The sequence below is a fragment of the Zingiber officinale genome, chromosome 5A (genome assembly GCF_018446385.1).
Source record: "Zingiber officinale cultivar Zhangliang chromosome 5A, Zo_v1.1, whole genome shotgun sequence".
NCBI classification, from domain to species: domain Eukaryota; kingdom Viridiplantae; phylum Streptophyta; class Magnoliopsida; order Zingiberales; family Zingiberaceae; genus Zingiber; species Zingiber officinale.
The window spans coordinates 2,859,448-2,871,031 of record NC_055994.1 but is presented as its reverse complement, the minus strand read 5'-3'; the positions used below and the strand labels follow the sequence as shown (position 1 = coordinate 2,871,031).

General features: G+C 43.3%; 2 protein-coding genes across 2 annotated transcripts; both read right to left on the bottom strand.

The window, feature by feature from the left end:
* Positions 1 to 922: 922 nt before the first annotated feature.
* LOC121982577 (glutathione S-transferase F10-like) lies at positions 923 to 1,990 on the bottom strand. Its single transcript, XM_042535722.1, has 3 exons — positions 1,838 to 1,990; positions 1,723 to 1,771; positions 923 to 1,657 (listed from the first exon to the last, which is right to left on the bottom strand). Exons 1-3 carry the CDS (start codon positions 1,985 to 1,987, stop codon positions 1,191 to 1,193), a joined length of 666 nt encoding a protein of 221 aa, XP_042391656.1. The 5' UTR covers positions 1,988 to 1,990; the 3' UTR covers positions 923 to 1,190.
* A 1,004-nt stretch (positions 1,991 to 2,994) lies between these two features.
* LOC121979276 (probable aquaporin PIP2-6) lies at positions 2,995 to 4,465 on the bottom strand. The gene is made up of 4 exons (XM_042531242.1): positions 4,090 to 4,465; positions 3,713 to 4,008; positions 3,487 to 3,627; positions 2,995 to 3,397 (listed from the first exon to the last, which is right to left on the bottom strand). Exons 1-4 carry the CDS (start codon positions 4,379 to 4,381, stop codon positions 3,278 to 3,280), a joined length of 849 nt encoding a protein of 282 aa, XP_042387176.1. The 5' UTR covers positions 4,382 to 4,465; the 3' UTR covers positions 2,995 to 3,277.
* Positions 4,466 to 11,584: the final 7,119 nt, after the last annotated feature.

The window sequence follows — 11,584 nt, the reverse complement described above, 5'->3', positions numbered from 1 at the left end:
AATCGGGAACTTTCTCATAACAAAAAACTCTCTCCACTTTGTTGATCCAATCAACGAAGTCCTATACTAGTAACAAACTAGAAAATACAGGCAGATTAATCTGAAAACTTAGGCCTTCGTAATGTCCCTTCCTACCATGACATTCTTAGTATGTAGCCCGCTGGTGATATGTGTTCTTGAAGGTAGACTTGGATCCATAATATGAGATCTCACAATCTTCAAGATTTCACTTCGCTAATGCTGGATTAAATTTGTGATTCGCTTTTGTAAATCCTCAACCTTGTCTTGGATGCTTCCACCATGATGCGAGGCTTCCTCAGCCGGAACCTGCCTAACACGACCATGAGTATTACCACGACGACCTTCCATTGGATTAGACGCTCGGCTTCCTCAAATCGGAACCTGCTAGCTCTGATACCAACTGACGCTGAGCATGATAGCGATTATCCTGTGAGCTAACGAGAAAGAGATTTGAGGAGAAGGTAAGAAAAGATAACCACTATCCTTTAGATTTTTTTCAAAAAAAAAAGGAAAAAATTATTTAATAACTGGGGATAATTCTCAAATAGTTAAACAGATGAATATATAAATTATTATCTTAAACTCAAAAAAAAATCTTAATACATAGATTCCAATTACTATTCGGTAAAGGAAGGAAATAATTTTTTTAAATAAATGGGAAAAAAAATTTAAAAAAAAAATTATTAACAACTCAAATCCTAAAATTCCTAGACATATTTAAAATAAAAAATAAAAAAATATCAAAAAATTCTAAAATACCAAACAAAAATCTATCAATCACTTTTTAGTCCCCTCATTTAGTCCAATCATTTTTTTTTTTCTCTTTTTATTTTTTTTTTTTTGTTATGATAAGAAGCCAAAAAAATCAAAAACAATGATTCTTCCAACATATAGTAGACTACTTTCCATAATTAAGCAAACACAGACAAATTTACCACCATGACCCACGCGGACACATAAAGAAGAAACACTCCAGCTTAGTTAATTAGATTAACTGTCTAGTAGATTTTGCTCATGAAAAAAGAAAAAAGAAAAAAGAAGGAACATTTATAATGTGTTATATAAAAGTCTATTTTTTATTTAAAAATAGATTATTTACTCTTAAATTTATCATACTGATAACAGATTTTTTTTAATATTATTTTAACATTATTTATATTAGTTTAGGCTTAAATAATGTGCGGCGGCTCCTGTTGCATCTGGACGACCCTCTTCCATGAGGCGCGGCTGGATATGGCCTCCCACCAACGAGCCACGCGCTTCCTGGATTCGAACATGGCGCTGAAGTCGGTATATTGGACGAGGCGATGGGCGTTGGGGAGGTGGGAGAGGTCGGCGAGCGTGAACTTGTCGCCGGCCAGGTATTGAGTCTCGTCGAGCCGGCGGTCGTAGATGTCGAGCACGGTATTGAGCTTCTTCTTGCCGCGCTCCACAGCCTCGCGGTCCTGCTCCAGCGCCAGCAGCGGCGCGAAGGCAAGGTTGTAGACGAGGTCGGAGGCGGGCGGGTCGAAGTTCCGCGCCTCCGTCAGCAGCCACTGCTCGATCGAGGCGCGCTGAAGCGTGCCCGAGCCGAGGAGGTCCTTGTTCCCCTGCTGCGCGTACTTCTCCGCCACGTGACGGCAGATTTCACGCGAATCTGCAATTTCATTTGTCAATTAGTTCTCCAACAACAATGCACCCGCAGAAAAGTAGTTCCCTCACCGACGAGGATCTGTTTTCCGTCTTCGAAAGCGAGAGCTTGACCGAAGGGCTACAACGAGAAGTGTAAATTTTAATTCTGTAAAATATAATTAATTGTTTCACAATATCGGTATACCTGCAACTTGAGGTAATCAGGGAGTCTCCTTTGTCCCTTGTAGTTGTCGACACGAATGAGTTGGAACTCGATGTCCTTCTCGAAGAGGCATGTCAACACCCTGGCCACCTCCGCCGACGTCGGCGACCCGATGACCTTCACAGTCGCCATCGGTCGCGTGTTAACCTACTGCGCTGGCTCTTCGGTTTAAATAGGGAGAAGGGCGGGCGGCCAGAATAATACCTTGCTTCGTAGGAAGAAGAATAAAAGACAAAGGGTGCAAAAGTGATGCTACGAAGGGGTGTGAATTGCAGGATGGGCATCAGATGAAGGTGTGGGCACGTAGAGGTCACAGTTGGGCTTGATTTGGGTGGTGTGGGCCGTGCACAGCATGGCCTACAGGTCAGACCAAGCACGGCCTGGTTCAAGGCAGAAATAGCGAGTTTGGAACCTTATTTGAGAATCTCTTTCGAGTTTTGAAAACGACAAAAAAGAACAAGGAGCTTTGTTTTTTTTCCCCTCAAAGTGAGAATCTCTTTAGTGTTTTATATTAAAAAAAAACAAAGAACAGAAAAGAACGAGGAGCGTTTTTTGCTTTTTGTTTTTTCATTTTAGTCATCTGCACAGACAACGGCACTTTTTCTCTCCCCAGTAAAAGTAATCAGACAGCGGGGCCTGGTCTGCCTGGCGTCGGCGTGCCCCTCGCGCTTTGGATTCTTTAATAATTCAAACTTTTACTGCACTACTCTACTCTAGACGATTCAACGTGTGGCCAAGAAACGACGGCCAGCTCAGTGGATTTACCTTCGTGTTAGCTGCCAAACGAAACCGGCCGTACGAGCTTCGAACAACGCGCCCAATGGCACTTCACCACCTGCCTAGTCTCGAAAGGACACAGTGTAGCCTCAAATAGCTAGTGCCGTTTTAAATAGAGAGGGAGAGACGCCTTCTTTAGTTTTCTTGCCCACCCACGAGAATTCACCTCTCTTTTGCATGCCTTCAGGGCAAGTGCAGGTGCTCCAGCTTTATCATAGAGCCACTATTGCAGAGCCAACACACACCCTCCCCCACCTCTTTTACAGACCCTTTAACTTTGTGCTGCAGCACCTTGACTGAGTACTGAGAATTGAAAGGCTCGTTACTAAGGCCAGTTCAAAAAGATATCTCAATGCCATTGATGCAGGAGGAAGAATGAATTATATATATGCAGGTGAAAGATAATTAAAGAGCCAATACAACTTAATTAATTGATACAGTCTGCAAATTAAAGAGAAAAGAAAACGACAGCATTGAGAAGCTAAGATCATGAAACACATACACATCAATCATCCTCAGTTTTACACACAAGAAGACAGAAGGGGAAGGAAGGAAACCGAAGATTAATACAAGCATGGTACGGCAATCAAATCAACTAATAGAAGCTGCCTAACTGCATGCTCCTCTGCCCTGTCCTGCGTTTTCTTAGTTGGCGGTGTTGCTCCTGAATGATCCCAGCGCTTTGATGGCCGCCGCTCTCAAGATAAACTGGTGGTACACCGCCGCGGCCAAGGCTCCCACGAGAGGGCCTACCCAGAAGATCCACTGCGCCAAAATATAGCGCTCGTTATAACTCAAAGAAAGCTTTTTTTTCCCCGGTTTTGTGAGTTTCTAGAGCTTCGCGAGTTACTTACGTGCTCATCCCAGGCCTTGTCTTGGTTGTAGATAACTGCTGCGCCGAGACTCCGAGCAGGGTTGATGCCGGTGCCGGTGATGGGGATGGTGGCGAGGTGAACCATGAAGACGGCGAACCCGATGGGAAGTGGCGCCAACACCTGCAAATTATTCGACGGAACGCTGCTTAGAAAAGATAATTAATGACGCATTTTGAGAAGTTGCTTGCTCCGGCGGCCAACGTACAGGGATGTGGGAGTCGCGGGCGTTGCGCTTGGGGTCGGTGGCGGAGAAGACGGTGTAGACGAGGACGAAGGTGCCGATGATCTCGGCACCGAGGGCGGTGCCCTTGGAGTAGCCGGAAGCCACTTGGTTCGCTCCGCCGCCAAAGGTGTTGTACTGGTGCTTCATGATCCCCTTCACGATGCCTACGCCAACGATGGCTCCCAGGCACTGCGCCACGATGTACAAAACCGCCCTCACCAGCGACACCTTCCTCGCCAGAAATAGCCCGACGGTCACCGCCGGGTTAATGTGCCCGCCTGCAAATTTAATATCGAGCAAAAACCCCCCGTTTAAGCGACCGGGACAAGTCAATTAACAAGCACATCAACGCGACGCACCAGAGATGCCGGCGGTGCAGTAGACGAGGATGAAGATCATGCCGCCGAAAGCCCAGGCGATGCCGAGGATCCCGACGCCGTTGCACTGGTCAGTCGAGTTCTGCTCCTTGTGGCCGATGACGGTGGCGATGGTGACGTAAAGGAAGAGCAACGTGGCTACGAACTCCGCGATTAGGGCGCGGTAGAAGGACCAGAGGCGGAGCTCGCCGAAGTCCAGCAGCGGCGCCGGCGGGGGATCCGTGTAGTCCTTCGGCCGCGCCTCGTCCGCCTCCACGCTCACCTCCTTCGACATGATGACTAGCCTCGCACGCTGCTCGTGCTCCCACTGCTGCTCTCTCTGTTACTCCGTAGGCATGCGACCGTGAAGGGGGCTTTTTATGGATAAGTATGCGGACAGATTGGAATATCGATTTTTTTTAGTCTTTAATAATATACAAATAAATAAAAAAATTAAACAAAAAAAGAGCGGGTAACGAATCAATCATTCACGCTTTAATTCCTGCGCTCAGTCGAGATGGCTATGGTTGTAAAGAAGGTGGTCCCGGTGGGCCCCGGTGACAGCGAGACCATGTGTGCTCGTCGCCTCAGTGTTGGTTTACGGTCCGGATAGAGGCAGAGAGGGAGGCGGGGTCAGGCTGTCACCGTCGCCTCTTCCGAACTTTACAACCCAACGGGCAACGGCTGTGGGCCTCGCACTGCCCGTCTTTTACTTCTATTTTACTTCAAAGTGAGCGAGCCAGGTCTGTGAAAACCTGAGCCAAATGTTTGGCCAGATTGGGCTCGAGTCAGTCTAATTATGGCAACTCTGCTTCCAGTGCAACACCGATGTCGGCAGTGATCGTGCCACCGCAACCTTTCGAGTTTGCTTCGAACCCGGGATAGCTCCATCCTGACACACTGCAATATTACGCAGTCTATACAGCTTGATGTGGAACGTTTACGTATACTGTTTGGGCAACAAAGTTAAACGCATCCTCATTCAACTGATTACAGGTTAACAATTAAAGTCAGTCAGTCTCTTTTATACTCATCCAAGTAGGGATGATGAATTCAGCTATCGTTTTTCAGCACACAGTTCTGGATGATACTGGTAGAACGAAGCTTTCCTTGTGATAGGAAAGCACGACTGTGATGTGGCTGCGAGAATTGGCCGCAATTTTTCCTTCCAGGGAATTCAGGAGTTTTTGTAAATCAATTTTAATTAATTGATTGAACAAGAACAGCATAAATCTCATTATTCGATCGTATATACTCGTAGACACAGAAAAGTTAATAGAAGTTTCAATAATCTCATTATCTTAAATCGTCGCTGGTGCCTTCTCGCTTCAATCATTGTGTTTTGTGCTGTCACTTGAATCATCCACTGAGCATATATTTTGCAGAGGAAGGTGCCAGAATAAGTCGTCACGGCTGAGAGCCCCACCCACCACCTTCCTAACCGCACTGTGATACTGTAGATTTTTGCAAAATAATAATAATTAAAAAAAATTAGAGCCCATTGTTTATGTAAGAAACAAGTAATTGGTGGAGCCAGACTGTTGCTTAATCATGCAAACTGCTACAGTTAGGTAGCTTCTTAGCTGAAAGATTCCTTTAATTGGATATTGCAAACAATGCTATCCCAAAGGATTTGACAAGGATGATTAGTTTAGTTGGAGTATGTGGCTCCACTCACAGCAATGAATGAAGAGTTTGGAATAATTAGGGCCTTAAGTTTAGCACTATGTTTTCCATGCTTAGCTGCAAACTCACCAACTCTCTACCTTTGAGAGATGACTGGTGCACTTCCCGTTTGTAAGGCATAATTGATGAATGTATGTTCTCCGATAAAGTTATGATGCAGGAGAAAAATATTCACATTTACATCTTTTAAATTATTTTAATTAGCTATCTGTTAATTAAATTTAATTTATTTTTTCTTAATTATATTTAATTTTATCCTAAATTTTAAAGAATTAAGTCTTATTAATTAATTTATCTTAAATCTTAGAGAATAAATATAGTTGATTATTTTTTCCATTTAATTTTTTTTTAGAGTTTTGAAAACTATATAAACTTATATTTAGATGATATTTAGAACAAGTTATTTTAATATTGAATCAATTAATTTCGCTTAAGTCACATTATGGTTACATTTCTTTTTTTTTTTTTTTTTTTTTTTTGCTCTTGATTTTATAGTAGGTTTAAATCTAATTTAGACTATTCCTTTTTTGTGTTACTTCTCTCTTATTTTGTTATTAATCCCTATGCAACTTTACGTCCCAGAATAATATACATATTCTGCTCGGTGTCAATTAGTATCAGAGTTCATTAAGATCCAATAGAGGGTCATCGTGGGCGTGATCATGGTCGTAAAAGACAGGTTCTGGCTAAGGATCACACCGTGGTTGTAGCACCCAAGATGAGATTCAATATCTACAAAGACAAGTCACAAAGTTATCTCGGCATCTAGCGGCACAAGATCGTAAAGATTGTAAGTTCTATTATTCTCCTTTTAAAAAATCCCTAATTTCTAATCGAGAAGAGATGTCCAAGTGCAATTTTGGTTTTGAGAAATACGGGATCAACCACCCCACAACCTATAACTTCGAGAGAACGCTGACTCTGTAGTACCTCTATGCCCCTCCTTCCTTCCACGACGGTGAAGACAACCACGAGGATGCAGACTTCATCAACATCAAATACAACCAATTTTACTCTTTCGAGGCTAACTGGATTGTGATTTTTTACTATAGCTTGATGTTCCAACAATTGGCCTTAGTTGACAGTATTTTAATACTCCTATTGCTTCCCAACTAACTGTAGAGTATTAGGAGAGATGATACCGTCGGATAGGATAGGGATTATCCTACAGGTTGATGAGAATAGAAAAATTGAGGAAAAAACAATAAGAGAAACATCCAAGAAGGAAACTTTTTATTAAAACTAGAGGGGTATGTTGGTGTGGGAAGCATCCGACGATCGAACTTGAGTTTTGATAATGGCAAAGGATTCAAAGTTAAGGTTATGTTGTGATCTAACAAGTCTGTTTAAGTGTTTCAGGAAAAGTCCTACCTGTGGTTAGGCAAGTGAAAACCCTAGGGGGTGGTAACCCTATGCGGAAAGTCTTGGTGGGTCGAGTGCTTCAGGCAAAAGTCCTAGGGGGTAACCCTAGGTGGAACGTCCTGGTGTCGCAAACCAGGTGAAAGACTGGACCAGCCGGGAAGCGGACGTCCAGCAGAAAGTCTGGAGGCATCGAGCACCGAGCAAAAGTCCAGTCAATCTGGAGTATCACACTGGCAACAGGTAAATCTCCTGAGTGGAGTAGGTGAGGACGCGTTCCCCGTAAAGGGAACAGTAGGCGTCGGGTCGACCTAGGGTTTCCGGTCAGAAATCCGAAGTCAGACCCGGACAGTCCGACGACTGTCAAGTTTATCTATAATATTATCCATGTGCTAACTTTGTTTTGCAGGGTTTATGTTTGGGACTAACACAATTTGCAGGAATAAAGGAGCATCTTTAACCTCGGATGAGCAGTGTCCGAGGCGCCTCCATGGGGCTTGGAGGCGCCTCGGGTGCTAGTCGAAGCCAGCTGTCCAGAAGAGTTGGAGGCGCCTTGGACCAGGCGTTAGAGGCGCCTAGGAGCAGCTTGGAGGTGCCTTCAGAGGGATGAGATGCGACCAGGTTTGCGTTGATCCACCCGTACGACTCAGCAGCCTGGAGGCGCCTCGGACAGGCTTGGAGGCGCCTCCAACACTGTTTATAAGGGGACTTCGAACAGCAGCTCTATACAACTTCGCACAAGCAATCTTTCTGCAACTTGCTGCTAACGAGACATTCCGACAAAGCCTCAACTCGACGTCGACAACCTGGAGCTCCAGATTTAGTCTTTTGTTGTCGGTATAAGTTTTATTATTACTGCTTTGAATTGTACTTAGTTTGTAATAGTTTTTACTAACTATAGTTGTTGCCCACCGAAAGCGGTCAGCGACCGCGGGCCTTCGAGTAGGAGTCGAGATAGGCTCCGAACGAAGTAACTTCTCGAGTCTTCTGTGTGTTTGTGTATTTTACTATTTCCGCTGTGTTATAACTCGATATTTTTATGAAATCGACTGTGAAAGCCACGAGCGCTATTCACCCCCCCCCTCTAGCGCTTCTCGATCTAACAATTGGTATCAGAGCGGGGTCATTTTGAATCAGTGCAACCACTATTCAAAATATTTTTTTTCGTGGTATTTTCAGATTTTCGGAGTCAAATTAGAATTAGCTTAATAGCTACATTCTAATTGTTTTATCGAATCGGTTTTTCTCGAGGTTGGTACAATACCACTCGAGCTTATTTTTTCTTCTTTCTCCTGCACTACTAATACAAGACCTAGTCTTAGAACTGGTTTTGTTGTTTTTGTCGTTCAGGATTTTAAATGGCCCAACAAGAAGGTTTCAGCACCATTCGCCCCCCACTTTTCTCCAAAGAAGACTTCAGATATTGGAAGGGGCGAATGGAAACCTTCCTCAAGACACAATTCGACACGTGGATGATAATCAAGACCAGACTAAAACTGCCATCCAACGAAGACAGCAAGCCAACACCCTGCGAAAAATGGGAACCGACCCTGTTGGACCCCGTGATATTTTGATGTGATCAACCAAGTTGGTTAGGTCCTGCTTTGTGTTTGATCCCTGTGTCTGAGTGTGCAGGAGCTTAGGAGCACAGGAAGTCGAGCGGAAGACGCAGCTAGCGAGAAGGACGACATAGGAAGGGAGCCGACGGGCTCAGTGCGTCCGAAGGATTAGAGAGCTGCGGAAGAGTACTCTGGTGGGCGAGAACAGCGTGCGCGGAGTTCGAGGGACGTTAATCTAGATGGAAGGCTACTTGAGGAGAAGGTCGGGAATTGGGTTCGGGTGAGCCCTATTTCGGTTGGCCGCAATCACCCAAAAGATGAGAGCATCGGAAGCCAAAGCCGGAAAGAAGTAGTGCTGGAATCACTGCTCAAGGCGCCTTCAACAAGGTTGAAGGCGCCTTAAATCTGGTTGAAGGCGCCTCAAGCTGGTTGAAGGCGCCTTCAGCCTTGTTTAAGGCGCCTTCAACCTGGTCAAACAGACCGTTCGTGCGCGGATAAAGTTTTATCCGCTGACCCAGCTTGGAGGTGCCTTAGACCCTCAATGGAGGCGCCTTGGAGCTTTGGGATAGAATTTTCAAGGGCTATAAAAGGACCCCTGGAGCTAGGAATTAAACACAACTTCTACATTCAACTCTGTAAGCATTTCCTAGAAGTAGTTCTGAGCCATTAAAGTGTAAAAGGCTTCTCCGCCTTCAGCAAAGGAGAATTTTCTTAGTGTGATTTCTTACTGGCCTGGATTAACAACCCTCTTGGTTGTAACCAGGTTAAATTCTGTTTCTGCTTTTTCAGCCTTTATTTTATTTACTATTGCATTAATTGAGTTGAAATCCGAGGAGGGTAGTTTTATTTTTATTTTCAGCAATTCACCCCCCCTCTTGCCGGCCTCCGCTGCACCTACAGACCTTAATCAAGAAGGTGGAAGCTGATGCCAGAGCAACCTGCACCCTCCAATGTGAACTGACCAAGGAAGAACTCAATAGAGTTGGACCATTCTCCAGTGCAAAAGAGCTTTGGGAGAAGCTGATTGAACTCCACGAGGGAACCTCCAACACAAAAGTAAGTAAACGTGACTTGTTGCTTAATAAATTGTATAACCTAAAAATGTAGGAAGATGAGATGATCTGTCAACTCCACGCACATATACAAGACATCCTCAACTCCCTCCACATAATCGGTCAAAAGGTCGAGAATAGGGACATCATAAGGTATGCACTCAACTCTTTTCCTAGGAGTACATTGTGGGCATCAATGGTAGATGCCTACAAAGTCTCCAAAGATTTATCTTCAATTAGATTAGACAGCTATTTTCAGAATTCGAACTTCATGAGCAGACTAATACACAGCCTTCCGAGAAAGGAATTGCTTTGCTTGCAGGTACCGGTGGAGCTCGCGAATCAAGATCACGACGAAGAACCGAACAGGAGCCGGAAGTAGAAACCGACTCAGATGAAGAAGACAATGAACTAACCATTGAACTCATGAACCATGTGAAAAGACTCTACAAGAAGAAGAAAGGCTTCAACAAGAGGGACCTAAAGAAGGCAGTCCAATCCAAGGAGGCTCAACCGAATTCTAAGATAAAATTTGAGGTGATCTGCTACGGATGTAACCAGAAGGGGCACATCAAGGCCAACTGCCCTAACCAAAAGGAAGCAAAGAAGCGGAGAAGGAAGAAGGCCCTGAAGGCGACATGGGATGAATCTTCCTCAGAAGACGACGACGACGAACTCGATCAGACAAGTTTACTGGCGCTGATGGCCCGGGACCAAATCAACCTGTCCGAGAGTGAAAGCTAGTCGGAGGCCGAGTTCGAGCGAAGTCACGGATCTGTATCCGTTTCCGAAGGGCTCGATCCCTCTGTAAGTATCTCTCGACTTAATAGTTTAGTTAATTATTTGTTACGAAAATTAGCTAAATCAAACCTTAGAGTCAAGTCACTTCTAAAGGAAGTAGAAGTCCTTAAAGAAGTGATTAACTCCGAATCTTTGACTGAACCAGTTCATACTGGAAATTTAACTCAAGTCCAAAAACTTGTAGAAGATAATTCCAGCCTAAAAATTCAAGTCAAGGATCTGGAGAAAACACTAGAACGATTTTCTTTAGGTTCCAAGAATCTTGACCTAATTCTTGGGACACAAAGAGTCGTTTACAATAGAACTGGTCTAGGATTTAAACAAAAAAAATATATAAATCTTATTTATTTCTTGTACAAAGAGCAAATAGAAAAACAGTCCAAGCATGGGTCCCCAAGTCCAAATTGATTAATCAAGTTAGACTTGGTCAATATTGGATCCCGAAGGATCAAATACATTACCTCGATAGACCATATCGAGACTATGATCCAGAGGGAGCAAAAAGAAAGACGATATTAATAAAACGAACATAATTCAAAATTCAATATTAAATTTAAAAATTCAAAATTAAATTAAAAAATTCAAAATTAAATAAAAAATTCAAAATTAAATTAAAAAAAATCAAAATTAAATAAAAAATTAAAAATTCAATTCAAAATTCAAAATTCAAAATTCAATAAAAATTAAAAATTCAAAATTCAAAATTCAAAACTCAATTAAAAATTTGAAATTAAATTAAAAATTCAAAATTCGAAATTCAATTCGAAATTAATTCAAAATTAAAAGTAAAATTCAACTTAAATCAAATAAAAATAGAAGGAGGATCCAGAATAGCTAGCACCCCAACTAAACTACCCGACTGGGTAACCGATCTTAATCTACCCTACAGGGTAACCGAACTTTACCTACCCGGCAGGGTAAATAGGGTTAGATTAAAATGGGTTAGGTTTAACTTGACCCACGGTACTGGTGAAGTATTGGATGATAGTACGTTGGGGAAACTTAGTCATCACATGTCTAGGAAGATATGGCTTCGACCTG

What these genes read in the sequence shown, in the direction of transcription:
- LOC121982577 (XM_042535722.1), bottom strand. Translation starts at nt 1,987, where the DNA reads ATGGCGACTGTGAAGGTCATCGGGTCGCCGACGTCGGCGGAGGTGGCC. An exon ending in CTGATTACCTCAAGTTGCAG is followed by an intron (nt 1,772 to 1,837) that starts GTATACCGATAT and finishes TTCTCGTTGTAG; the next exon opens with CCCTTCGGTCAAGCTCTCGC. An exon ending in CGGAAAACAGATCCTCGTCG is followed by an intron (nt 1,658 to 1,722) that starts GTGAGGGAACTA and finishes ATGAAATTGCAG; the next exon opens with ATTCGCGTGAAATCTGCCGT.
- LOC121979276 (XM_042531242.1), bottom strand. Translation starts at nt 4,381, where the DNA reads ATGTCGAAGGAGGTGAGCGTGGAGGCGGACGAGGCGCGGCCGAAGGAC. An exon ending in CTGCACCGCCGGCATCTCTG is followed by an intron (nt 4,009 to 4,089) that starts GTGCGTCGCGTT and finishes TTAAATTTGCAG; the next exon opens with GCGGGCACATTAACCCGGCG. An exon ending in ACAAGGCCTGGGATGAGCAC is followed by an intron (nt 3,398 to 3,486) that starts GTAAGTAACTCG and finishes ATTTTGGCGCAG; the next exon opens with TGGATCTTCTGGGTAGGCCC.